We start from the raw sequence: 24730 nt of genomic DNA on the forward strand, positions 1-24730 counted from the left end.
TTCTTCCTTCCTTCCTTCCTTCCTTCCTTCCTTCCTTCCTTCTCTCTTCTCTTCTCTTCTCTTCTCTTCTCTTCTCTTCTCTTCTCTTCTCTTCTCTTCCTTCTGGTCTTGCAGTGGTCCAAAGTGTTTCCGGGTGTGGAAACAATGCTGTCTGATGCCCACCTTAATGCCAACTTCCTTACCTTCTACCTCAAACCCGGTAATTACCTGCCCATTGATTTAGAAACGTCTCATGAATTCTCAGATCCCTAGGTTGGCAGCCAGGGGTTAGGAATCATTTCTCTTGGATATCTGGGAGGACTTCCTTTGTGTATGAATTTGAAGTGGGGTTCAGTAGGAGTCTTGTCTATGTCCCTGGCCCCTTGGGAGACCTAACTTCTCTGCAAAGAACACGTGGGTCAAGGTTCATCTACCAAGTGACTTAAAAACTACAGGGACACAGGGTTGAGAAAGGTGAGTGACCCCTGCCTGAGGGAGGGTCAAGGTTTGTTTTTTCTTGAGCTGAAAACCTTCGCTCTACCCAGGGGTCTCCTGGTTAACCTCTGTGGGGAGCAGAGGTCACGGGAGCCCTATTTTCTTTAACTCTTTTTAACTTTTATTAAATTTATAGCCGTTTAAGTAACACGCATATGTTCAGTTGCAGGAATTTAGCTGTTAGTAGGTACAACCGAGGTCTCATTGGGTGTGGGAGTGCAGCGCATGCCTGTGACTCCTGTGCTTGGGAGAGGCAGGAGGATAAGGAGTTACAGGTCCTCCTGGGCTGTGGAGACTGTCTCAAAAACAGATAGATTAGAAAACAAAAATGGCGGGTCTCCTGAGTAAGCCCTCCCTCTTAAAAAGTGATTTATTTTTGTGTATGTGTGTGTGTTTGTGCACATGCACACACATAACCTTGTAAATTCTTGTGCATCGTGTACAAGCCTTGCACACAGAGGCCAGAGAGGATGTCAGACCCCCTTTAATTGGAGTCACAGGCGGTTGTGAACTGCTTGATGGGGGTGCAGGGAACAGAACCTGGGTCCTCTGCAAGAGTGGTTAACTGCTCTTAGATTCTGAGCCATCACCCTCCCTCCTCCAGACCATTTTGAGATAATATCCCACGTTGTCCAGTCTGACTTCAGAGCAACTCTGCTGGCCTTGAACTAGGATCCTCCAACCTGCACTTCCCGAGTGATGGGGATACAGATGTGCTTCACTGCATACACTTTTATGTAGTGCTGGGGAGGAAGCCTAGGGCTTCAGGAATGCCAGGCAAATGCTCTCCTAATTGAGCTATGTCCTCATCTTTCTTAGGTAAGTCTTTTGTGGTTGGTACATATTCTTTGAGGCATTCCTCCCCCAGTAGGGAAACTGTAGGTATTACTTAGGTAATAATAAGATGATGATGACGATGACAGTTTTATTATTTCTTTACATGCATGTGGAGGTCAGAGGACAGCCTGTGGGAGTTGGCTCTTTATTCCCATCTTAGGAGTGCCGAGGCTCAAACACAGGCTCCAGGCTTGGCAGTGAGCGCTTTTACCCAGGAAATCTTTACCTTAGCCTTTGTTTTTTGGTTTTGGTTTTTTTTGTTTTGTTTTTAGCCCCCTGCTGGTGCCACTGTTGAATGTAGCTGGATTTTGCTACTTTGTGGGCGCCTCTTTTTTTCTACCCTTTATTTCACACCCTATCATTAGATAGGAGAGAAAGGATACAGGGGAAAAAAAGAGATAGAGACCCCTGAATCTGGTTTCTTTTGTTTCTCCTTTGAACATGATTGCTAAAAAACTGAAACTACCCCCCCCACCTCCTCTACCCCTGCCACATCCTCCCTGCCAGCCCCTCCCCGCAACGACCAACAGCCATTGACCCTGCTTCTTGGGGCCCTAAGATTTATTTATATACCCTCTGAAAAGTTCCCAGAATTCCACAGGTCACACAGCTGCAGAAATTAATCTGCAGCTAGCAAAACCCCACCTCTGCTAGAGCATGAGGCAAATCAGAGTCAGCTGCTGCAGACATCGGAAGCAGCCCCATACCCTAACACCTGGGATTAAAACAATAACACATTCTTATTAATATTTCTGGGTTTTTAAAGAAACCAAAATTCCAAAATTGTCACTATGTTTCCCCCCTTCTGTTTTAAGCCATTAATTGTGCTGTGTGTATTGGGAAATTGTAAACAAGAATTTTCAATGAACTAAGTGCTTTTTGGGTCAGTGGCCCAAGGTTTTCAGGAAAACTCTTGCTCTTTCTGCTGGAGCAGCTTTGCCTTTGACGTAGGGAACGAGTAGCGGCTGAGCAACCCTGTCATCTGCGTTAAATTTTACCTCTCCTTTTGCTTAAGCCATAATTCTAATTTATCCTGTGAAATCTTCATCTATAATTTTTGGATGCAGTAGTTTTGGGAAGTCAGTCTACGCCTCCCAAGATCATTCCTACAATCCCCGAGGGCAAAGGACCATAAAATCCAGTGGCTATTTTATGACAGTATTTGGGGGATACGGTAAGATGTTTAGCTCTGGCTAAGTCTAGAGCCATACTGCCTGCAGTAGCATGCATTGAATCTCCAATACCAGTGGCGGTTTTTCCGTTTGCATGTCGCTCCTTGGCTGCAGGACCTTGAGCTAGGCCCCCAAGACTGTTTCCCTGCAGTAAGAAATGACCCTGACTATCTCTTCTGAACCTACACTCTTTGGTCCAGTGGCAGCCCTAATCACATCAGCTGCATACCCCTGGGAGCCTAGACCACCTTTCTGGTTTATATTTAGACGAACAATTGTCCTTAGAGATGTCTTGCTCACAGTTTTGTTGTGGGTGACAATATTTCCCACAGTTAAAGCACTGGGCATTTTGAGATCCGAGGACTTTAGCTGCTTCATCACAGTTTCTTTGCTAATGAGTGCATTTCCAGAAACTGAGACACCTGGCACTTTGATATTGGAGAGCTCTAGCTCCAGCTTGACCTAGGATATTAGCATGGTACACATTAGAACCAGTATCAGTCATATCCCTCATCCACTCGTCCAACACCGTAACTGGTCTGATAACTTTTTTACATCCAGTATTTGAATTTCCAAACACCAAGGTTTCCACCAACACTTGCCTTCCATCCTTGCGTCAGGGTCCAGCTTTGTTTACAGCTAAAACTAATCTTTGTTTAAAAAAAAAAAAATCCGTGATGGCTTCTCCAGAGCTTGTATAATCTTTGTTAAATGAGGTGGGTTTTTCTCCCCCTGGGCTCAACCTTGTTCCAAGCTTAAAGCCACGAAGCAATAGTGTCCTGTAGTTACGTCATAGAATAGATTGCATCTATTCTTGAAAATCAGAGTCCCACCCTTCATCCAGCAACCATTCCCCCTCTATTTCTCTGTTCTGTATTCGCAGCTGTTATTTGCAGCTGTATTCCACCATTATTAACCATTGCAACTGCATACTGGCCTCTGGTACAGCTGTTACCAATCCCTTCCATTCTCGGGAAAATAATAGTATTTTGAGTAGCCCAGTTACTTAGAATTTGTTTCACGTAGGGAGAGTGCACCCCATATGAAATCATAGCCTCTTTAAACCACCCTAGATCAATTGTTTCTGTAGGACACCATCCTGTCTTGTCATAACCTAGTTCCACACCGTTAGCAGGCATGTCCTGACTACTGAGGAAGCTGATGGTGACCTTGTCACCCTGGGCCACCCCTCCTCCCACTCAGCTTTTCTCTGTCTGACCTGGCCGCCGCCCTCTGCCAGTTTCTCTCCCTCTTTCTCCTGCTCTCTTGCTCTGGGACCGAGCCTGGGCTCTCTCTCCTGGTGCTCGTTGCCTCTCCACCTTTGCAGCACCAAAGCTGCTTCCTTTCTTCAGAAACAAAGAGTAGTGAGACCTCTCCCCTTTCCCCCTTCAGCTATTTGTTTGTTTCTCAGGCCCCTCCATGTAGCCCTGGCTTGTCCTGGAACTCACTCTGTAGACCAGGCTGGCCTCGAACTCAGAAATACCTGCCTCTGCCTCCCAAGTGCTGGGATTAAAGGCGTGCACCACCACTGCCGGCTAAAATCACAAACTTTTATTTTAACAAGAACCTAGGTTTAAGGTAGGGATGGGAGTAGTAACTGAGGTCGAGGTAGATGGGGTCAGTTCTAGAGAAGAGGACTGGTGACTGGTGCAAGTAAGTCCCCAAGGATTCCTTGCTCAGAGGCTGCACTGCCCAGAACGAAGCCCTCAACCGGGGAAATGGTTTGGTTGAAGGAACCTTGTAGACGCTTCACATGCTGGTTCAGGGTCGATAGCTGATCAAGCAGAGGGTTTAGGATTGTCGCCATGTTGCCCAAGTGCGGCAAGATCTACAGCACAGGTCTGCAGCAACAGGATATTCAGCCACTGGGGAGCAACCTTCCGGCACTCACGGTCCTGGGAAAAGCTAGGAGGCTCATTGGCGTTCTCCACGTCGTTGTGGAGGGTTGGTCGGGCTCAGGAGCCTGCGTGCCGAAGGGCCTAGGAGCAAGGGAACTGGCAATGAATGCAGCAGACAGGTGCAGTAGTAGAAGGGTCGATCTGAGTGCAGTAGGAGGCAGGGTTGGCATTTCCCCAAAGCCAGTGGCAGCCCAGCCCCTAACCAAATTTACCATTTAAAAAAAAGAGATTTATTTATTTATTTAATGGATAAGAGTACACTGTAGCTGTACAGATGGTTGTGAGCCTTCATGTGGTTGTTGGGAATTGAATTTTTTAGGACCCATTATTATATAAAAGTACACTGTAGCTGTCTTCAGACACACCAGAAGTGGGTGTCAGATCTCATTAGGGGTTGTGAGCCACCATGTGGTTTCTGGGATTTGAACTCAGGACCTTCAGCAGAACAGTCAGTGCTCTTACCTGCTGAGCCATCTCCCAGCCCCCAAATTTCCCCTTTTTTAGTTTTAACATTTGAGCTCCACATTCGAGTGCCACTTGTTGCTGGTCTGTGCTACTTTGTGGGTTCTTCCCCCCCCCCCCACTTTATCCCTCTTGTTTCACCTTCTATCACTAGATAGGAGAGAAAGGATAGAGGGGAGAGGGAGAGAGATCCCTGAATCTAATTTGTTTCATTTCATTTCTTTGAGCATGACTACTAACAAATCACAATCAACACCCCCAAATGACCAACAACCTGCACCCCACTTCTCTGCTAGAGCACGAGGTGGGCGGTCTGAAGTGGCCCCATATCACTATACCTGGGATTAAAGCAAAAACATAGTCATATTATTTTTGTGTTTTTAAAGACACCAAAATTCCAAAATTGTCCCTGTGGTTGTAGGCATAAGATGTACAGAAGTCAGTGGTGATCAATCATAGCCTCATAGCCTGGTGCATGTGTGCGCGTAGTGGGTGTAGAAAGTGTTTCCTATGTGCAAGGCTCAGTGGTTAAGGACACTGACCACTCTTAAAGGACCCAGGCCCGAGTACCAGCACCCACAAGGTGCCTCCCAGTCACCTGTGACTCCAGTCCCAGGGGATTCAGTGCCCTCTTCTGACCTTGATGGGTACCAGGTGTTTACATGGTACACAGACAAAACAAAGATACACCAAGTAAAATAATGATTTAAAAACTGAAGATGGAAAGTGTAGCTAGGAGTGAGATCTTGGTGTGGTTCCACAAACCCAATGCACCTTTACAGTCAGCATCCAGACCAAGTCTCCCAAGTTTCCCTTCCTGTCTCAGTGGCTCTCAGGACCCAGTCAGGGCCTGGTGGATACTAAGTGTGCGCTGAAGCCATCTCAGCCCATGCTAGTTGCTGCATCCATCCCTAAGGGTAATTAGCTACTTTGTTTGTAACCAGCATAAACTGGTTTTGCTTGTTATATTTTATACGACAATATTCACACTTTTGAATGATTTGTGTGTGTGAGCAAGATGCCTTTTTTTCTTTAAAGATTTCTTTATTTTTTCAAAGATTTCTTTATTTTATGAATATGAGTACACTGTAGCTGTCGTCAGACACACCAGAAGAGGGCTTCTCAGATCTCATGACGGATGGTTGTGAGCCACCATGTGGTTTGAACTCAAGACCTTTAGGAAGAGCAGTCAGTGCTCTTAACCACTGAGCTTGCAAGATACCTTTTAAACTCAGATCCATGCGGGCAAGCTTTCTAACACACATGTCGGCTAAGGTCTTTTTGTTTTTGTCAGATCCATGCGGGCAAGCTTTCTAACACACATCCATGCGGGCAAGCTTTCTAACACACATGTCGGCTAAGGTCTTTTTGTTTTAAACTCAGATCCATGTGGGCAAGCTTTCTAACACACATTCATGCGGGCAAGCTTTCTAACACACATGTCGGCTAAGGTCTTTTTGTTTTTGTCAGATCCATGCGGGCAAGCTTTCTAACACACATCCATGCCGGCAAGCTTTCTAACACACGTGTCGACTAAGGTCTTTTTGTTTTTGTCTTTTGCTGTTTTTTTCTTTTTTAAAGATTTATTTATTTTATGAATGTGAGTACACTGTCGCTGTCTTCAGATGCACCAGAAGAGGGCATTGGATCTCATTACAGATGGTTGTGAGCCATCATGTGGTTGCTGGGAATTGAACTCAGGACCTCTGGAATGCTCTTAATGGCTGAGTCAGCCCTGTTGGTTTTTTTTTTTTTTTTTTTAAATAGGGCAGGAATTAGATCACTGTGATTGATCGATCAGTTGATGATTGACCTATCAGACAAAGTCTTACTATAGCCTAGACTAGCCTGGAATTCACTGTGTAGCCCAGGCTGACCTCAGATTTGTGATGAGTCTCTTGCTTCTGCCTTCCAAGTGCTGGTATTAAAGGTGTGGGCCACCATGCCTGCTTTACTCTTTACAATAGTCATGAAAAATTCTCAAGTTTAGAGATAGACGATGCTTTATTGGCCTCCTGTTGGTGGGCTTTCTGATTGTATATCATTTATCTAGATTGAAGAGAATAATGTCGGGAACACACGATGTGCTTATTTTGCATTTTAATAAGCACTGAAAGTGACAGGTGACGGCAGTAGGTGCAGAAGCTGAGTGACTTGGCGGTTGACCCTCCCTCCGGCACAGTGTGGGTTTCTGGAGGTCTAGACTTCAGCGTCAACCTTGTAAAGTGCTTGGCTACAGAGGTTGAGGCAGCCACCCCTGGGGAAGGTGCCAGCATCAGAGGCTACTTCTGGGTGTCCCCTTTACCCTCTTCAGGGACTGTGGCAACTGCTGAGGTGGCCGACGAGCTCTGGGAAGCGGCACTGCCTCAAGGCACAGTGCGATGACAAAATGTTGGCATGGCAGAATTCTGATTGCAATACAATTTTAATAACAATCTCACGATGGAAGGACCTCCGGAATTCCCGTATGTTTCTGGTTCCTTCATGCAGCCCTCCGCCATGAATACCTGTAAAAGTAGGGAAGGCAGTTTGGTGTTGTGTGACTTCCAAAGCCCAGCTTCTCTTTGGTGTCTTGGTTCAGCTGTCCTCATTTAAGCCCATGTGTCAGGCCCTGCTCATGGGTTTTAATGACAGGACTTGTGGCAGTGTCTCTCATATGCACAATGCCCCAGTTGGCTCTTCCACATCATCCTGGTGACAAACACTATTTGTGCCTTTGTCTGCACCATCGACTTAATGGAAAACCACATAGCACTGCAGACTCATTCAGGAGTAAGATGCTGGCAGGCTTGATGGAAGAGACTTCCCTCTTCTTGGCTTCCAGGAGGCTGGCTGCCACTGGCTGCTGGCCTTTTCTCTGTGTACACCACAGCTTCCTCGTGACTGCTTCCATCTCCTATCTGTTTATTTTGCTGTTGTTGTTTGAGACAGTATCTCTAGACCAGGCTGGCCTCCAACTCACAGTGATCCACCTGCCTCTGGGATTAATGGCGTGCATCACCACGCCTCACTCTTCCACCTGTCTAAATATAGACATCCTTAAGGTTTGTATTTTAACCTGTGGGTGTGGTAGGTGACATAGATGAGTCTGTAATATTTTGGAATTAAAAATGACAGTTGAAAGTGAATCTTGTTTTCCTTTTGGGTTATATTTTGGAGTGGAAATCACTTTGTTATTGTTGAGACAGAGTCTTACTATGTAGCCCTCGCTGGAACTCCCAGAGATTTGCCTGCCTCTGCCACATACTGGAAGTAAAGGCTCAGGCTACTTAGCTCAGCTGGAATCTACTATACTGGGGGTTTGTCTTGGGGGTCTCTGTTCCTCTAACACTTCCCATGGGCTGCTGGTGAACCCTGTCTCTCTCTTTTCTCCCACCCACTCTTCATTAAGTTTTGAAGTTCCAAGGCAGTTTTACTACAGTCTGAGGGGATGCGGCTGTAAATCTCAGCAGCTGCCGGGACTCGTGACACCCATGAGGAGAGCCAGCCATGCCGTGCCACGGTGGAGGTTGGTGGCCGCGGCACGGTGGGAGGTAGTGTTCCGGAAGTATCCCCAGACATGGTTCAGTGTTTGGAACACAGACAGAAGGAAGGGGAAGCACAGAATCCAGGCTGTTTTGGTTCCTGTGTAGATGGGACCTTGCTTCGGAGTAGTACACTGTGGTCCTGAAGAGAATTCGGGAAGCTGGGTAGAAAGCAGATACAGGGCCTTCCTCTTCTGCTTGCAGGGGCCAGTGGCACCCGGAGCCGACCAGAGAAAACATGGAGCTAAGAGGGACGATGTACAGACCAGGACCAGGCACTTCTCTCCCCGCTGAACTGTATAATAATATAGTAAATTCCCGAGCCCCAGATGTAGCTGCCTCCCTGCTTTCAAAACTCTGCTAATTCCAACATTCCGCCCACCCCCCGCATCCATTGTGCTTCCCTTTAAGAGCGATGAGGATAACCTGATTTTACAAGTTTGTCGGCTTGTGTCAGAATACTGTGAATGACAGTTACAGAGAATCTTGATTGTGCTGTCCCCCCAGATGCTGGTGTTGCTGGCACCTCCGCTGTTTTTAACGTCGGGTAGTTCTATTGACTGAATTCTTCTGTGGCGTGCAGCTCAGGTCCTTGGGGCTTGTTTGGCTATTCTGGTGTAGTTCTAGGATCAGCTAGAGGGCTCGCTAGTTTGCTGGCTTCCATCCAGGCCTGCTGGCTTGTCATTCAGAATTTTTTTGTGATCACCCAGAGGACATACCTATCTATCAACCGTGTCTCTGTTTGAAATTGGAATTTTGTTTTCTGTTTTACTCCTGGTTTCATATCTGGTTTTGGCGGCATCTACCCTCCAGGACATTAAAGAAATATTTATTTTTAATTATGTGTGTGTGTACACACGTGTGAGTCTGTGCTTGAGTCCTTTCTAAGAGCAGTACTTGCTCTTAAAGTTGGAGCTCTCCTTCCAGCTCTTCAATACTATTTATTTGCTTGTTTATTTAGAGACAGGGTTTCACAGGGTCTTTCTGTGTGGCCCTGGTTGCTCTAGAACTCATTATGTAAGCCAGGCTGGCCTAGAACTCACAGAAATCCAGTTGCCTCTGTCTCTGTCTCCTTAGCACTGGGTGGGATTAAAGATCTGTGCCACTACAACCAGGTGCCAGTACATTCAGATAAAGGGCAGATGGAGGGAGATTCTGTTTTTTTTGTTTTCTTTTTCTTTTTTTCTTTTTTAAGATTTATTAGTTTTGCTCTCTCTCCCTGCCCCCCCTTTGCCCCCTCCCAATAAACCTCACATGGAAAAAAAAGATTTATTAATTTTATTATTTTATATGTATGAGTGTTTTGCCTGCATGTGCATGTCTGGTGCCCATAAAGGTTGCGAGAGGGCATCGTATCCCCTGGAACTGGAGTTACAGATGGCTGTTAGTAACGATGCGGGCGCTGGAATAAAACCTAGGTCCTTTGCAGGAGCAGCCAGTGCTCTAACCACTGGGCTACCCCTTCTGCCTTTGCAGTTCATGGACTTGTGAGTGAAAAGCATCCGTCACTGTAGTCTGGCTTGCAAGTACTGGCAGTTGGAAAGCTTATCCATTGTAGGTGCCATTTCTTTCTTACTAGATACTTGCTCTCTCTCTCTCTCTCACTCACTCACTCACTCACTCACTCACTCACTCACTCACTCACTCACTCTGGGGCTGAACTGTTGCTGTCTCATTGTCTTCTCCTAGTGTCCCTCGCTGCACTTTAGCCTGTTATGTTAAGGATGGGCTTGAGTGCTGATTGACAGCTCTGAGCCTGTAGGTGGAGCTGGCCCGGCTGGAAGGGAGACCTGATTATAGACAGGTTTTGGAGCCAGTTAGGGTCTGCTGAGGAGGGTCTTCTGGTCTGTATGTGGACAGGCTGGGTCCTGGAAGCCACAGATGGGATAGTGCTGCGGGCATGCGTTTGGTTTGCCCCCTTTTCAGCGTGGCTCAGGCCTGAGGTAGCCTGTTCCTTTCTGCCCAGTCAGCTTGGCTCTGTGGGTTTGGAGCAGGGCAAACCTGCATCGGAGGCCTGACTGTGCTAATGAACCCACCTTCTGCCTTTTCACACCATTCTTACCAGTGACATCTGGTACCATAGAGTGCCAAGTCTTGGACGCTTCTGTGGTGGGAATCACACTGCCCAGCTTTGTCCACGGCCAGTTGAGGGCTCTGCGTGGTCAGTTCCCACTTCTCCGTCTGCTCTACAGCCAGTTCTGAGTCTTCCCTTCTGTAGCTTCTTTTATTCCTTGAGGCTTCTGCTCTAGAAAACTTCCCTCAGCAGAGGAGTCAGGACATGCTTATAACCCTTGGCCTCACCTGGAAGGACGCTCTCTGGTGTTCTGCAAGAATCACAGGGCCGGCTGAGGGCCCTGGGCCTCACCCTGTGCTGTGGAACTGTGGAACTTATTTATGAAGTCTGGTATAGAGGTGACGTGAGATGTCTTGGCTTCCTCCTGTCATTTTGGAAAGTGTTCTTGGACTGCTTGAAGCATTTATCGTGGAAGAGCTGAAGAGCCCCCATGGAATGCTAGGACAAGTATAGTGAGCTTCCCCTCCCAGCATAGCCAGGGAGCTGCGTGTGCGGGGATGGGAGGGAAGAGTGTGGACACCAGAGGCACGTGCCTCCGCCAGTCTCAGGTGCCCATCCTGGGCTGCAGGCATGGTCCAGCGGAGCACATCCAGCTCTTCCAGAGGACCCAAGCTCTGTTCCCGGCACCCACATCTGGTGGCTCTCAAACTCCTGTACCTCCAGCCCCAGGGGAACTGATGCCTACTCTGACAGCCTCCATGGCACCTGCACACACAGGGAGTAAGAATTGCTCATCCCCTGCAGCCTTGCCCATTCCTGTAATTTAGAGACTCGGGTGGATCCAGTAGATGTGAAATTGACGTTAGGGCCCTCCTGTCCTCGGGCTTCTTTGCTGTCTTACCATGCGTGAGGGCGTGCAGCCTGTGGCTGACAGAGCAACTAGATAATGGAATTCATCTCAGCCAGGAGGAAAGGGGAGGGGAATGGGGCAGATGCAGTTCCCTCTGAGACTTTATAACTACAGACATGACCCTGAAGTTAGAAGTTCATATTATCCTGTTCTGGGAGACTCTAAGTCAGAAATTAAAGGTGTTCTAACCGGTGTGGGGTTTGGCAGAAGCAAAAATGATCATTTCTCTCTGGAAGGTGGCATTTCTCAGAAAAGACCCCATCTGAACATAGGCTCAATATCCAAAATTCAAAATATAAGAAGTCTGCCTGAGTGAAAGTCATCAGAAACAAACAAGCAAACAAAGGTGGTAAATTTTAAAATTAGAGGAGGAGGGTGCTGGAAAGAGCTGGCTAAGAGCACACACTGGTTTTTTGGAGGTCCAGAGATCAGTGCCCGGCACCCACATGCCAGCTCATGGTCGCCTGTGTTCCGGGGGGTGGGGTGGGCGTCCAATGCCTCTGGCCTCAGTCAGCTATACTCGCCTGCCTGATGGGTCTTTGCTACCTTGTGGGTTCTTTTTCATACCCTTTATTCCCCTCGTCCTGTCCCCCCGCCCCCGTCTCTAGACAGGAGAGAGAGAAGTATAGAGGAGAGAGAGACTGAGAGTTTTTTTTTTTCTTGAGCATGACTACTAACAAACTGCAAACAATCCCCTTGAACAACCGCCAACTCCACCTCGCAGGCACAGGTGAATCTGAGTTAGAGGCTAGCCTGATCTGCAGAGCAAGTTCCAAGATAGGCAGGGCTGGCTATACAGAAACCCTGTCTCAGAACAAACAAACAAACTAAAAATAAACAAACAAACAAATAGAGTAAACTTTAAAAAGTAAGTTAGACAGGAATTCGGAGATACCCCAAAAATAGAATGTAAAATTGACCTAGGATGACGATGGCTGAGGGGATGGTCTAGCAGTCAGGGACATTCCTGCCTCTTCCAGGGGACCTGAGTTCTGTTCCTGGCACACACACACACACACACACACACACACACACACACGCGTGTGTGTGTGTGTGTGTGTGTGTGTGTGTGTGTGTGTTCCTTTTTTGTTCTCTTGATGCTAGGCATCAGACCCTGGATTTCATGCATACATTGCAAGCCTGGTACTGTTCTTGACAGGCAAAAGCAGGATCTCTGTGAGTTCAAGGCCAGGTTGGTCTACATAGGGAGTTTCAGGATAGCCAGGGCTACAGAAAAAATTAAGTAGAAATATTAAGTGGAAGAGATACACAGATTAGACACAGTAAAAAGAAGAAACAGTGCGTTGAAAGGGAGATCTTAAGGAATTGCCAAGTGACAAACTCTAGGACAATTTAAAAAGGGGGTGGTGGGTGATGGCTGATTTCCACCCTTAGCTAGCTAGACTGGGCGTTAGCGAGGTCCACATTTGGATGTGTCTGGGGGTATTTCCAGAGAGGTTGGAAGAGAGGGATGAACCACCCTGGATCAGGTGCTGAACCATGGAGAAAAGGAGGGACCTAGCTGAGGACTGAGTTTCTGTCTCCTGATGTGATGGACTGCGATTCCCCCCAAAACCCTTTCTCTCTTTGAAGTTACCGGTTGTCAGGTGTTTGGTCACAGAGATGTGAAAAGTGTCGGATGCAGATACTTGAGTGTGTTGCTGCTGCTCTAACAGCACAGAGCACCATCGCTGCACCACATACTGGACGGTTTATTAGCAGTAGAGGCTGGAAAACGAGCGTGGCTCTAACGTTCAGGGAGGACCTTAGTGCTGTCCTTCCCTGCAGTAGAAGGGGTTGAGTGGGTGCCGTTCATAACTCACTGGTTTAGTGATGACAGACACGCTCTGATGAATCCTTTCATGAAGTAAGCATCCTCACGAGCCAGTCATCTTTTAAGAGATCGTCATCCCCACCTGTCCAACCTCGTCGAATCGCGGATTCAGTTTCTAACCGAAGTCTGGGTGTGATGACACTTAACTGGAATCCAAGGAGGTTGAGACAGGGGGATCACGAATTTGAGGCTGGCCAAGGTTATAGAGAAAGATTGTATCCTTTAAAAAAAAAAAACAAGCAAAGAACCTAATAAACATTTGTAGCGTTTGGACCCCCAGACAGTGAGAGCTCTTGTTATGGTTTGCCTGTGAGATGTCCCAATGGGCTCATGCGACTGAACACTGGTTCTTTTAGTTGTGGATGTTTTCAGAGGTTCTGGAGCCTTTGACAGTCAGGGCTTAGCTAGAAGTGGATCTCTGCTAGTGTTGTGCCAGGGACATGTCAGTGATCCCCCAAAACACACGCAGGAGCCAACCTGATGGAACTCACAGCAGGGTCTTTAATTTTTTTTGAGCTAGCTCTGGCCCCTCCAACACATCACCATCATGCAGGATGGTTTTGGTAGTGGGGGAGCCCCAAATGTCTGTCGGGGCAAGGCTTTATAGTAAGCATCAATCAGGGAATGCATATGTATGCAAGCATCTAATTGGAAAGCTCCTATGGCCCCTAACACAGTTGGCTGGTGCTGGGAGTCCTATCATAAACTTAACTTCTGCTCCCCTCTGCATTGGTGGTTGTTAGGCAAGGGGCTTGTGACCTGGGGTACGGGTTTGTTGGGGGAATAACCAGGAGACACTGGTCTTGTTGGGGGTGTAACCTGGAAACTCTGCTCTTGTTGGGGATTAGCCTAGAGACTAGAGCTAGGCTCAGGTTCTGTTGGAGGGCAACTTGGAAACTAATGCTAGATACCAGCCTGTTGTTAATCTACGTAAGTTTAAACTTAGGTCCGGTGCTCTAAAATGGAGCCTGAATGTAAAAGCTTTGGCATCTCACTGGTGGTCTTAAGGTTTGATAGCCCAGCTCTGCTTGCAGCCCGTGCCTGCCTCCTGAAGCCCTTCAGCGAGCAAGCAGCCTTGAGCTCCTGCCGCTGCTGATCGATCCATCGGTGTTGCTGGTCGCCTCACATTTCTGCCCTCAGATTCCTTCCTCCCCACAGATGATGAGCCAAAATAACTCCCGAGAAAGGGAGCTAATGTACCTAGTCCCAAGATCCCAGTATAGCAGCAAAAAAGCAGCCTTGGCTGTATAAACCACAAATAATGTTTTAGAGATGTATACAGACAACAAAAATACTGAATACTGAGTATAATCTGTTCACAGTTTATTCCCATGCGGATTTCGTATTAATGAAAATCTAAAGGTGATGGAGTTAATCTAGACGTTTCAGGGATAGGTGGTGGAAAGGTAGATTAATGCAGATGTAGAGTCTCAGGTACCCTTCAGATTAGCTAATGCTAGGACAGAAGGGAACCTGAGCTTCCAGGTCACAGGTGGTAATCCATGTTGCTCAGTGGGTAGCTTGCATGAAGTGCTGTGTTTGATCAGCAGACAGAGCTGCAGGAAAGAAAAGGAAACAAAGAACAAATGGAGATTGGAATAGAGAAAATACTAATTTAATCATGAATGTGTTAGGACTCTGGTTTTAAGGGAAGCATTAGATTGAATTGTAGAAAGTTCAAGTGGGCAGAAAGCTTTAAAATGAAAGTGGGAAGGAAAAGATAAATTGGGAAAATGCCACCAGAAATGTTCTAGGTAAGTTAGCACCAGCTAGACATACTCACCTTCTCCACAGACAGGGTTTCTCTGTGTAGCCCTGGCTGTCCTGGAACTCAAACTCAGAGATCTGCCTGCCTCTGCCTCCCCAGTGCTGGAGTGTCAGGACTAAAGGCGTGCACCAGCACCACCTGGCCTTTTGACAGCATGAACAGAGATGGTTACTGCACAGCAGCGATACCCATGAGCATAGACTTCCCTCCGCATAAGGAGAGGTACCTGGCCAGGAAGTGGGAAGGCTGGCCGGTGTTCCCAGGGGAGCTCGGCTGAGGGCGTGCCTCGGTGGGCCGCTCTCAGAAACTGGGCCAACTGTTTTGGAGAAGGATTTGGCAGAATGTACTGAGTCAAAGCTGCTTAGACTCAGCATTTCCAGGATGGGAGGAAATGCTCACCAAGGCTATAAAAAAGCTTTGTGCGTGATGGCTTTGCTCACACGACAGCTGTACATAACCTGAGGGTCCAGCGGGTGAACCAGGCGAGGTCACACTGGGCAGTCCCAGGGCTCCGAAACATGGAACTTCAGGATGTGGCCTGCAAAGAGCCTTAACCTCTGCTTCACTTAGTTCTGTCATCTTAGGGGTTCACTCGGGGTTCTCCATCATAGCGTGCCTGGGGTGTGGTGACAAGTGGGTGTTAGTCTAGGTGACACATAAATACAGATGAGGCCAAAAAAAGCAGAATTAAAATGGTTCGGCTCTCTGGAGTAAGGATTTAAAAGAAACTTGGTTCATGGTGTTGGTATATTGCATGAATGTGCATGCACACAGTGCATGCATTGCCGCTGGAACTAGAGTTACAGGTGGTTGTGAGCCACCACGTAGATGCTGGGAACCAAAGCCATTTGTTTTCAACCAAAGAATAAGCTCTTGTAACCACTAGCCCCACAGTGAAGGATTCTAAGATAAACTGTAGTTACTTGACGGGTTCTTTCCTCCCAGTCTGCCAATATGGGTTCATGCATATGTGTGGTGTGTGTGTGTGTGTGTGTGTGTGTGTGTGTGAGATGCTCCAGCCTTGCCCATCCTTTCTCTTCTGTAGGTTCCCCTTCTGTAGCCACCCTGGTTGTGGTCCTGGGGACTGATGGAAATGCAGCTGTGTAGGGTGGGGAGGCAGGGCCAGTTGGGGAGACTCCTGACCTGGCTGCTAGGCTGTGGGCGGGAGGCCTTCATCTATTAAAGGGCTCTGTGGCCTTGTGGTTGGAATTTTGCCATATGCTATAAATAGCCAGTGTGAGAGTGTGAAGAAATGGAGCCAGGGAGGAGAGAGGAAACGGGAGGCCCCCTGGGTCTCCAGTTGGCAGTGGCCTGGGTGTGGTGTGGGAAGGGTGTGGAATGTCACATGGGATGCAGAGCTGCAGGCAGGCTTGGTGTGGGGCCTGGACTGGAAGGATCGCTACAACCCTAGGAGGCAGGTGCTGTCAGTCACCTCTCAGAGAGTGGCTAGGTGATTTGCCCCAGGCGCACAGCTGTGAGGCATCCGCAGTCTGGCCAGCTCAAAGCTGCTCTGCAGGGTCGGCTGTGGGCAGGTCTGGGAGGTCGGTGGCTCCAGTGAGCTGTTGGGTCCTCCCCGGAGCCTTCATGTGGACTTCTCAGGCTTCTCCACTGGGATCCTATGGTCATGCCAGAGGGGCTGGTGCCTGACACTGGCCTGGAGCTAGGCCAGGCTGAGGTCTACTCTGTTTGTTGTTGCCCTTGTGACTCCAGGGGCTGCTTGTAGTCTGAATGGAGGTGGACACTCTCCTGAGTCTTGGGTGTAGGTCGGAGGTGGAGCAGACAGTACACACAAAGTCCAGGTTCCATCCTCAGCGTCTATAGCAGGGGTCTTGCTTCATGTTGAAGCCATCATTCCTTCTTGTCCCCTCTGCCCATAGTCTGTCCACGCCATCTGTTACATAGGAACTCATTCTGTGCTCAGCAGCTCAGGGCCAGCCTTGCAAGCCTGTGGGGGAAGCTGGGCATCTGGGAAGCAATTGCAGAGGACACTTAAGAGTGTTTGTGCTACACACATGCTTTCATTTCCTCCCAGGGGAGAAGGAGCTGTGTCCTCCCTGGACTGGGTGCTTCACCGAGCTCCACTACCCACTCCTGCCACAAGTACCCGGGGGCTTGTAGACACTCTAGGTGCTACCCTGGCTCCCGGAGCTTGCTCGGGCTTTGTTTTCTAGCCTGTACTCTTCCCTTAGAGTCTCGTCCACAACCTAAAGCCCTGTGCTTGAATAAGGTCCTGGTTGGGAAAAGCCAGTGCACACCCTGTCTGAGCCCCATTCTGGATACCGAGACCCTTCTGGGCCAGGCTGAGTTCTAGCCACCTGACAGGTTGTCACCACAAGTGTCAGGGCCTAGGCCAACAGGACCTGGCATGGCTAGGGCTGAGGCTGGTTTCTGCCATTCTGACCTTTCGGGTCCTACCTGGAGCCTTAAGACTGGCGTCTTGCCCAATCGGGGCCTCCCTGGGAGGAGCTTTTGCCTGCTGTGGTGAGATCTTGTGAGCGTGGCTCAGATCTGCTGTCTTGAGGGTTCCTTTTTTTTTTTTTTGGTTTTACGAGACAGGGTTTCTCTGTATAGCCTGGGTTCCTCTTCCCGAACAGGCAGTCAGGATCCTCCTGTCTGCACCGGGCCCTGGGAAACCAAGCAGTGTTAGCAGTTAGCACTCTGCCAAACTCAGGTCAGGTGGGAGCCCCCTCCCTGATGCCCCTCTGGCCTCAGGTGGGTTAATGGAGTAGGCTGGGTGCCAGTGGATTGAGGTGCAGCAAGGCTAACTCAGCGCTCTTTCCCGTTAGGGTGTCTGCATAAGGTTGTCAGCGAGGTAATAAATGCCACACGTCCTTGGGATGTCCCATGAGGGAACAGGATACCTTTGGGATTTGTGTACTCTTTCCCGTCCTATATCTAAAAGGTTCATGGGGTCATAGTGGGGCAAAACGGGGGCACGCGCAGGGGTGGGGGTAGGGTAAGTGAGGCTTATTGGTGGGGTTGATGAGAAGGGTGGAGTAGGTGGGCGAAGGTGTGGTGAGTTTGGGTGTGTTCAACCATCTGGATGGAACTTCTGGATGAGATCTGTAAGAGTGGATGGGGCGTACCTGTGGGTGTGCAGCAGACCCAGCTGGACGGCTGACCTGCAATCATAGCTTAGCCCTCCTGTCTGAGAGAAGTGACCCTTGGTGACCCTGGGAGCTTACCCTTTTCCTGTAAGCTTAGCTGTTCTTCAGTACCTGGTGAACACAGAGGAGAAAGTCCTGCCTACAGGCTGGTGTAGGCAGGGAATGGAAGAACACTAGCCTGGTCTTGGTAAGAGGTGTTGATGTATGGATGGTAAGGGGGCCAGTATTAAGGGCAGAGGGGTGGGTTGGCATCTTTGCCAGGCACCTTCAGCAGGTTACAAGTCACCTCACCGTGCTCAGCCTCTCTTCTCTCAGGCGCAGGTTCCGGGCGAGGGGAGGCTGAGACTCGGGAGTGCATCTACTACAACGCCAACTGGGAGCTGGAGCGCACCAACCAGAGCGGCCTGGAGCGCTGCGAGGGGGAACAGGACAAGCGGCTGCACTGCTACGCTTCGTGGCGCAACAGCTCGGGCACCATCGAGCTGGTGAAGAAGGGCTGCTGGCTAGATGACTTCAATTGCTATGACAGGTACACGGGGGAGCGTTCCCACCGCCGTAGCACCCGCTACAGCCCTAGCCCCGCTGCACTTGGCCACCCACTGATCTCAGGGTATCTTCAGAGGCACTACCCAGAATCCCAAGCCCCTGTTCTGGTGTTTGCTCTCTTCAGCTCAGGCAGCATTTCCATGCCTGCCTGCCCTTCTCAGCCTTGAGTCACACTCTTCAAGGGATGTGGGTTCACCCTACCTGCTGATGTTTCTAAATCTGCGCTGCCTGGGGGTAGGGGTCGGGGGGAGTCTTGCCGTCCCTGTCCTGGAGTTTGTAACGGGGACCCTGGGCCTTCAGGCAGGAGTGTGTGGCCACTGAGGAGAACCCCCAGGTGTACTTCTGCTGCTGTGAAGGCAACTTCTGCAACGAGCGCTTCACCCACTTGCCGGAGCCTGGGGGCCCAGAAGGTGAGGGGCCTGTGGGAAGAGGGTCTGAGTGTGACACTGTGGAGCCAGTGGGGAGTGTTGGCAGGGCCGGCTGGAGTGTTAGAGTGGGCGGGCTGTGTGACACAGGGCTCCATGTGTCTCCCAGTCACGTACGAGCCACCCCCGACAGCCCCCACCCTGCTCACGGTGCTGGCCTATTCGCTGCTGCCCATTGGAGGCCTCTCTCTCATCGTCCTGCTGGCCTTCTGGATGTATCGACATCGAAAGCCTCCCTACGGCCACGTGGACATCCATGAGGTGAGACAGTGCCAGCATTGGGCAGGGAGAAGGGACGGCTGTGCAGACTCCTTTAAGCCCTTGCCTTTCCAGGACCCGGGGCCTCCACCCCCATCCCCTCTGGTGGGCCTGAAGCCACTACAGTTGCTGGAGATCAAGGCTCGGGGCCGCTTTGGCTGCGTTTGGAAAGCTCAGCTCATGAACGACTTTGTGGCTGTGAAGATCTTCCCACTTCAGGTGAGCTTTTGGGGGTCTCCAGGCCATCTTCTCTCACTGTGGTCCAAGCGGGAGTGTCTTCTCCATGGGGCAGTCTCGCTGCTGACTCAGTACTGAGAGTCCATCAGACACCATGTTGGTTTTGGGTTTTGCCATTACTTTCGTGTTGTGTATGCAGTTTGCATGTTTGTGTACGCACAGGTCCATGTGTGGGGGCCAGAGAATGAGTCCCTTTATTGGACTCCTTTTTATTTTTTGGAGACAGGATTTCAGTATGTAGTCCAGACTGGCCTAGAACTTGTCATATAGACCAGGCTGGCCTTGAACCAAAAGTCTACCAGCCTCCACCTCCCAGATGCTGGAATTAAAGGTGTGCACCACCAAACCTGGCTCTCTACTTTTTACAGTTCTTTATTTTTATTTCTTTTTAATGAAAAAAAAATTTTTTTTCTGGTTTTTCGAGACAGGGTTTCTCTGTGTAGCCCTGGCTGTCCTGGAACTCACTTTGTAGACCAGGCTAGCCTCGAACTCAGAAATCCACCTGCCTGTGTCTCCCAAGTGCTGGGATTAAAGGCATGTGCCACCACCACCTGGCCCTCAATGAAAATATTTTTATGTGTGCAGGTGTTTTGCCCGCATGTATCTATGTGTACTGCATGTGTGCCTTGTGCCTGTAGAAGCCAGAAGGGAGTGTTGGGTCCTTGAGACTGGAGTTGCAGACAGTTGTGAGCCACCATACATGTGCTGGGAATTGAACCCAGGTGCTCAGGAAGAGCGGCAGTGCTCTTAACCTCAGAGCCACTTCTCTAGCCTCTACGTTTTAAGATTTTTTAAGCCTGGAACTCACCGGTTTGGTTGACGAGTCGGCAAAGAAGTCCCAGGGATCCCCCATCTCCACCCCTTCCTCCTTCCAGCACTGGGGTTACACTCCACTGTGTCCAGGGGCTGGGAATCTCTCATGCTTGCCTGGCAGGCACCTTACCTCCGGAGCATCTCCTTGGTCCCTGAGCTTGGTTTTTGGCATTGTGATATACTCAGAGGCTTTGGACACCAGGCAGCCATGTAGTTAGGTGCCCAGGGTACTTAGGAAGGCAAGCATTTGCTGGCTGATACTGGCTGATCACCTCACTCAGCCTTTGTAAATCAGGGCGCCGTTGTCAGCTACCCCAGAGATCACTATTGGTCTGGTTCTCTTAATTGCGTCGTCTTTCGATGCTGAGGCTAGGAAATCAGGGGTTGGGGATGGAGTAGGGTGTGTTGGGGTGGCTATGAGCGTGGCAGGGCTGAGCTGCCTCCCTGCCTCAGGACAAGCAGTCGTGGCAGAGCGAACGGGAGATCTTCAGCACACCCGGCATGAAGCACGAAAACCTGTTGCAGTTCATTGCTGCCGAGAAACGAGGCTCCAACCTGGAGGTGGAGCTGTGGCTCATCACAGCCTTCCACGACAAGGTGAGCCACACCCCAGACCTGGGTGAGATAGATGGGTCCCAGTGGTGGTTTTGTGATGATCTGACCCCGTGTCAGCCGCACTTCCCACCTGGATCACGTCCACAGCCAGAATCGCCACGCCGCCCATTCTGAGCATTTGTACTGAGACATTCCTGCTGGGCCTGGGTTGGTTGCATCTTGTTCTGCATTTGGAGCCTTTGCCCACAGTCTGCTGCCTTCTCTTAGGGCTCCCTCACGGATTACCTCAAGGGGAACATCATCACGTGGAACGAACTCTGCCACGTGGCGGAGACGATGTCACGAGGCCTCTCATACCTGCATGAGGATGTGCCGTGGTGTCGTGGCGAGGGCCACAAGCCTTCTATTGCCCACAGGTACCTGATTAAGGAGCCCCTCTGCAGGTGGGGTGCAGTTGCAGAGAGTTCCCTCTGCTTGCTTGAGTGTGCCTGTGGTGTGTCAGAGCAAACCTGGCCTTCCTGTGTGCTGGAGATAGCCAGCTTCCAGACCAGTGTTCTGGTGCCCTCTGCTGGACCCAGGAGAGAGTGCGGACTCTGGTACTCTGGAGAGCTTCCCACTCTCAGACTGTGGTCAGAACCTTTTGTGTCCTCAGGACTCTACTTACCTAGTCTGTGTCGGTTATGTTTGCTGATGCTTGCCGGTACAGAGCACACGTGTGTTTATGTGTCCTCGTGATAACATTAGCTGTCCATTGTCCCCCGGTGGGGAAAGGCAGATGATAGGCGATTACCTCCCATAGCATTGATTAGGATCTTAGGATTTCTGAGCCACACCTTTGTTCGTTTGGTTGGTTTGGTTTCTGTTTTTTTTTTTTTTTCTAGTCGAGGCAGGGTTGAGTGCCTGCACCCACCCCAGCGCTACCCTGCCTGTGCGGCTTTAGCAGCTGATTCTGAATTCTCGTTCACATTCCAAACATTGTAAAATCACAGAAGACGTGTGCACATGCCCTGTGAGAAACTATTGGCCGGCTTTTAGTAGCGTGGTCTAGGGTCTGCCCAGCTGCCAGGCAGAGCCTCCCAGGACTCCCAGGCCGTTTTGTCTCCTGCCCCACAGAGATGGGGATGGTTTGACCTGGGCGCTGCAGTCAAGTACTCTAGTGCTTGGAGAGCCATGGTGGGAGCAGGGTCATGGCCAGTCATCACGAGGCGGGCTGAGTCCTGATCCCGTGTGTCAGTTGGCGCTTGGTCTCCACAGGGACTTCAAAAGCAAGAATGTACTGCTGAAGAGCGACCTCACCGCGGTGCTGGCTGACTTCGGCCTGGCTGTTCGGTTTGAGCCAGGGAAGCCTCCAGGGGATACCCATGGACAGGTGAGGGACCTGGGCACTGGGAGGAGGGGCTTGAGCAGCTGATGCTCTGTGCTCTGCTGGAGCGACGGCAGAGCTACCTGGGGACGTAGACTCACTAAGAGAGAAAAGAAACCAAGGCCTGGAGGTTGGTGAGGCTTCCTCCAGCTAGGCTAGCAATTTAGCAATTCCTCCTTGTATTTCAGTCTTTCTCTTTCTGTTGTAACTTTATTATATATATATATGAAATATATTTATATTTGTGTGTGTGTGTGTAAGGGAATCAGTGTTTTTTTTTTTTCCCCATCATGTGGGTTCCTTGGACTGAACTTGGGGTTGTGTGGCTTGACATCAAGCACACCTACTACTGAGGAACCTGCTTGCCCTCAGTTGTAGTTATTAAGCGAGATTAAAATCAAAGGCCATGAAAATTAAGCCAGCAATCATCCTAGGAGAATCTCCCTGTGGGTTAAACATGCTCTTGACATTTTGTTTCGGCCTTTTGATTTTTGCTGTTTATTTAGCGTGTGTATTTCTGTTTCCACATGAGTGGCATGTCTGGGAATGGAGGCCTGAGGTAGTCACTGGCATCTTCCTTGATCACCTAAAACCTTGTTGATTAATACTGGGTCCTTTGCTTGGACCCAGATCTCATCAGTTAGTCTAGCCGGCTTTCTCTGGGGACTCCATTGCTGTCTCCCATGTTGCAGGCAGGTTACATTTACGTGGATACCCAGACTTTCATCTTCACACTGGAGTGACAGGTTCCTTAGGAGCTAAGCCACCTCTTCATCTCCCCCTTGTCTGTTAGGGTGTCTGTCTCTGTCGTTCAGATTGGTCTGGGACTTTTGGTTCTCCTGCCTCAGCCTTCTGAGTGTCTGGCTTTGCTTTAGGCACCATCAGAGGCAAAGCCTCAGAGTAGCTTGTTTGGGATGTCCGAGGGCCTGCAGAGCTGTCTGATAAGCACTGCCTCCAGCTCGTGGTGTCGTCACAGTTATCAGCTGGAATCTTCACTCTGCCTCAAACGGGATGGAGCGGGGCTTTGGCTCCAAGGCTTCCTGCTTAGAATTCCACTCTTACCCAACCTGGTGCACGGCGCTTCTGCCAGCTGAGTGTGATTTTGAGTGTAGCTGGTCTCTGGAGATCCTGCCCTTTGTCTGCCTGTAGGTTGGCACCAGACGGTACATGGCCCCCGAGGTGCTGGAAGGAGCCATCAACTTCCAGAGAGACGCCTTCCTGCGTATCGATATGTACGCCATGGGCCTGGTGCTGTGGGAGCTCGTCTCTCGGTGCAAGGCTGCAGACGGTGAGTGGTTTGGCGGCTCTGGGCACCCTGGGTTGGGGCCTTGGAGCCGGGCTTCGGGTGATGCCATCAGCCCCTCGTCACTCAGGGCCTGTCGATGAGTACATGCTGCCCTTCGAGGAGGAGATTGGCCAACACCCTTCGCTGGAGGAGCTTCAGGAGGTGGTTGTCCACAAGAAGATGAGGCCCACGATTAAGGATCACTGGCTGAAACACCCGGTGAGGGGGCTGGGTTCAGGAATCACAGGGTGGTGTGAAGGGGACCTGCCTCGCAAGACAAAGCAAAGCCTAGGAACGAGGTTCCCGGGACTCTAGGGACATATCTCAGAGGTTGTGGGGAGTAAGGTAGGCCCTGACCTCTTTCTTGTCCCCGTTGTGGCTCAACATGGAAACGCTGGGCAAATTTTTGTGTTTGGGCTTTGTGTCTATTTGACTTGAGTCCCAGTGTCCCAAGATGAGCAGCTGCAGCTGCCTGCGGGGGGAGTTCTCCTGCTGTGGTGAAGTTTAGTGAACATTCTCCTGGGCTGGGAGGAGAGGAGTCTGGGGGACTGCTAATTGACCTGTAATGGCGGTGACAGGGCCTTAGGCCCTTCCTGATCCTCTCATACAGACCCACTGGCTGCCTTCATTAGTTAGCCCTAACAAGGTTTCTTCCCTCCCTCCCCCTCCGCTGCAGGGCCTGGCCCAGCTCTGCGTGACCATTGAGGAGTGCTGGGACCATGATGCAGAGGCTCGCCTTTCTGCAGGCTGTGTGGAGGAGCGGGTATCCCTGATCAGGAGGTCGGTCAATGGCACTACCTCGGACTGTCTCGTCTCTCTGGTGACCTCTGTCACCAATGTGGACCTGCTCCCTAAAGAGTCCAGCATCTAAGCCCGGATAGCGTCTCTCCAGACTCAGTGGATCTGAAGAAAAAAAAAAAAAAAAGGAAAAAAAAAAAAAGAATTGTGTTTTGTTTTGGAAATCCCATAAAACCAACAAACACATACAATGCAGCTGCTATTTTACCTTGACTTTTATTATTATTATAATTATTATAATTATTATTAATAATATTATTTTTGGATTGGATCAGTTTTTACCAGCATATTGTTCTACTGTATTGCAAACAGCGGACACGTCAGCAGGCGTTGCGGTGCTGAGCTGTGAACGCAGAAGCGGCGCCATGCTGAAGAGCCTCAGCCACCTCCTGTCCCTCGGATTCATCTCCCCTCGCTTTCTCTGTCGTCTCAGAACCTGTAACACAAAGA

General features: G+C 49.8%; 1 protein-coding gene across 3 annotated transcripts in view; it reads left to right on the forward strand.

Annotated features, from left to right (window-relative positions):
• Positions 1-24476, forward strand: part of Acvr2b (activin A receptor type 2B) — a 33004-nt gene extending 8528 nt beyond the window's left edge. The window contains exons 2-11 of one of the 3 annotated variants that reach the window (XM_029481925.1): positions 18316-18529; positions 18847-18956; positions 19105-19232; positions 19305-19448; positions 20733-20876; positions 21102-21250; positions 22089-22203; positions 23347-23485; positions 23571-23701; positions 24159-24476. In XM_029481925.1, coding sequence (XP_029337785.1) covers positions 18316-18529; positions 18847-18956; positions 19105-19232; positions 19305-19448; positions 20733-20876; positions 21102-21250; positions 22089-22203; positions 23347-23485; positions 23571-23701; positions 24159-24353 — 1469 coding nt within the window. In that variant the 3' untranslated portion in view covers positions 24354-24476. Of the gene's footprint in view, positions 1-18315; positions 18530-18846; positions 18957-19080; positions 19449-20732; positions 20877-21101; positions 21251-22088; positions 22204-23346; positions 23486-23570; positions 23702-24158 lie in introns of all 3 variants that reach the window. The other 2 variants (XM_029481924.1, XM_029481923.1) reach the window with 2 other exon arrangements.
• The last annotated feature ends 254 nt before the right edge of the window (positions 24477-24730 follow it).

This window comes from Mus caroli, chromosome 9 (genome assembly GCF_900094665.2).
Source record: "Mus caroli chromosome 9, CAROLI_EIJ_v1.1, whole genome shotgun sequence".
Lineage (NCBI taxonomy): Eukaryota > Metazoa > Chordata > Mammalia > Rodentia > Muridae > Mus > Mus caroli.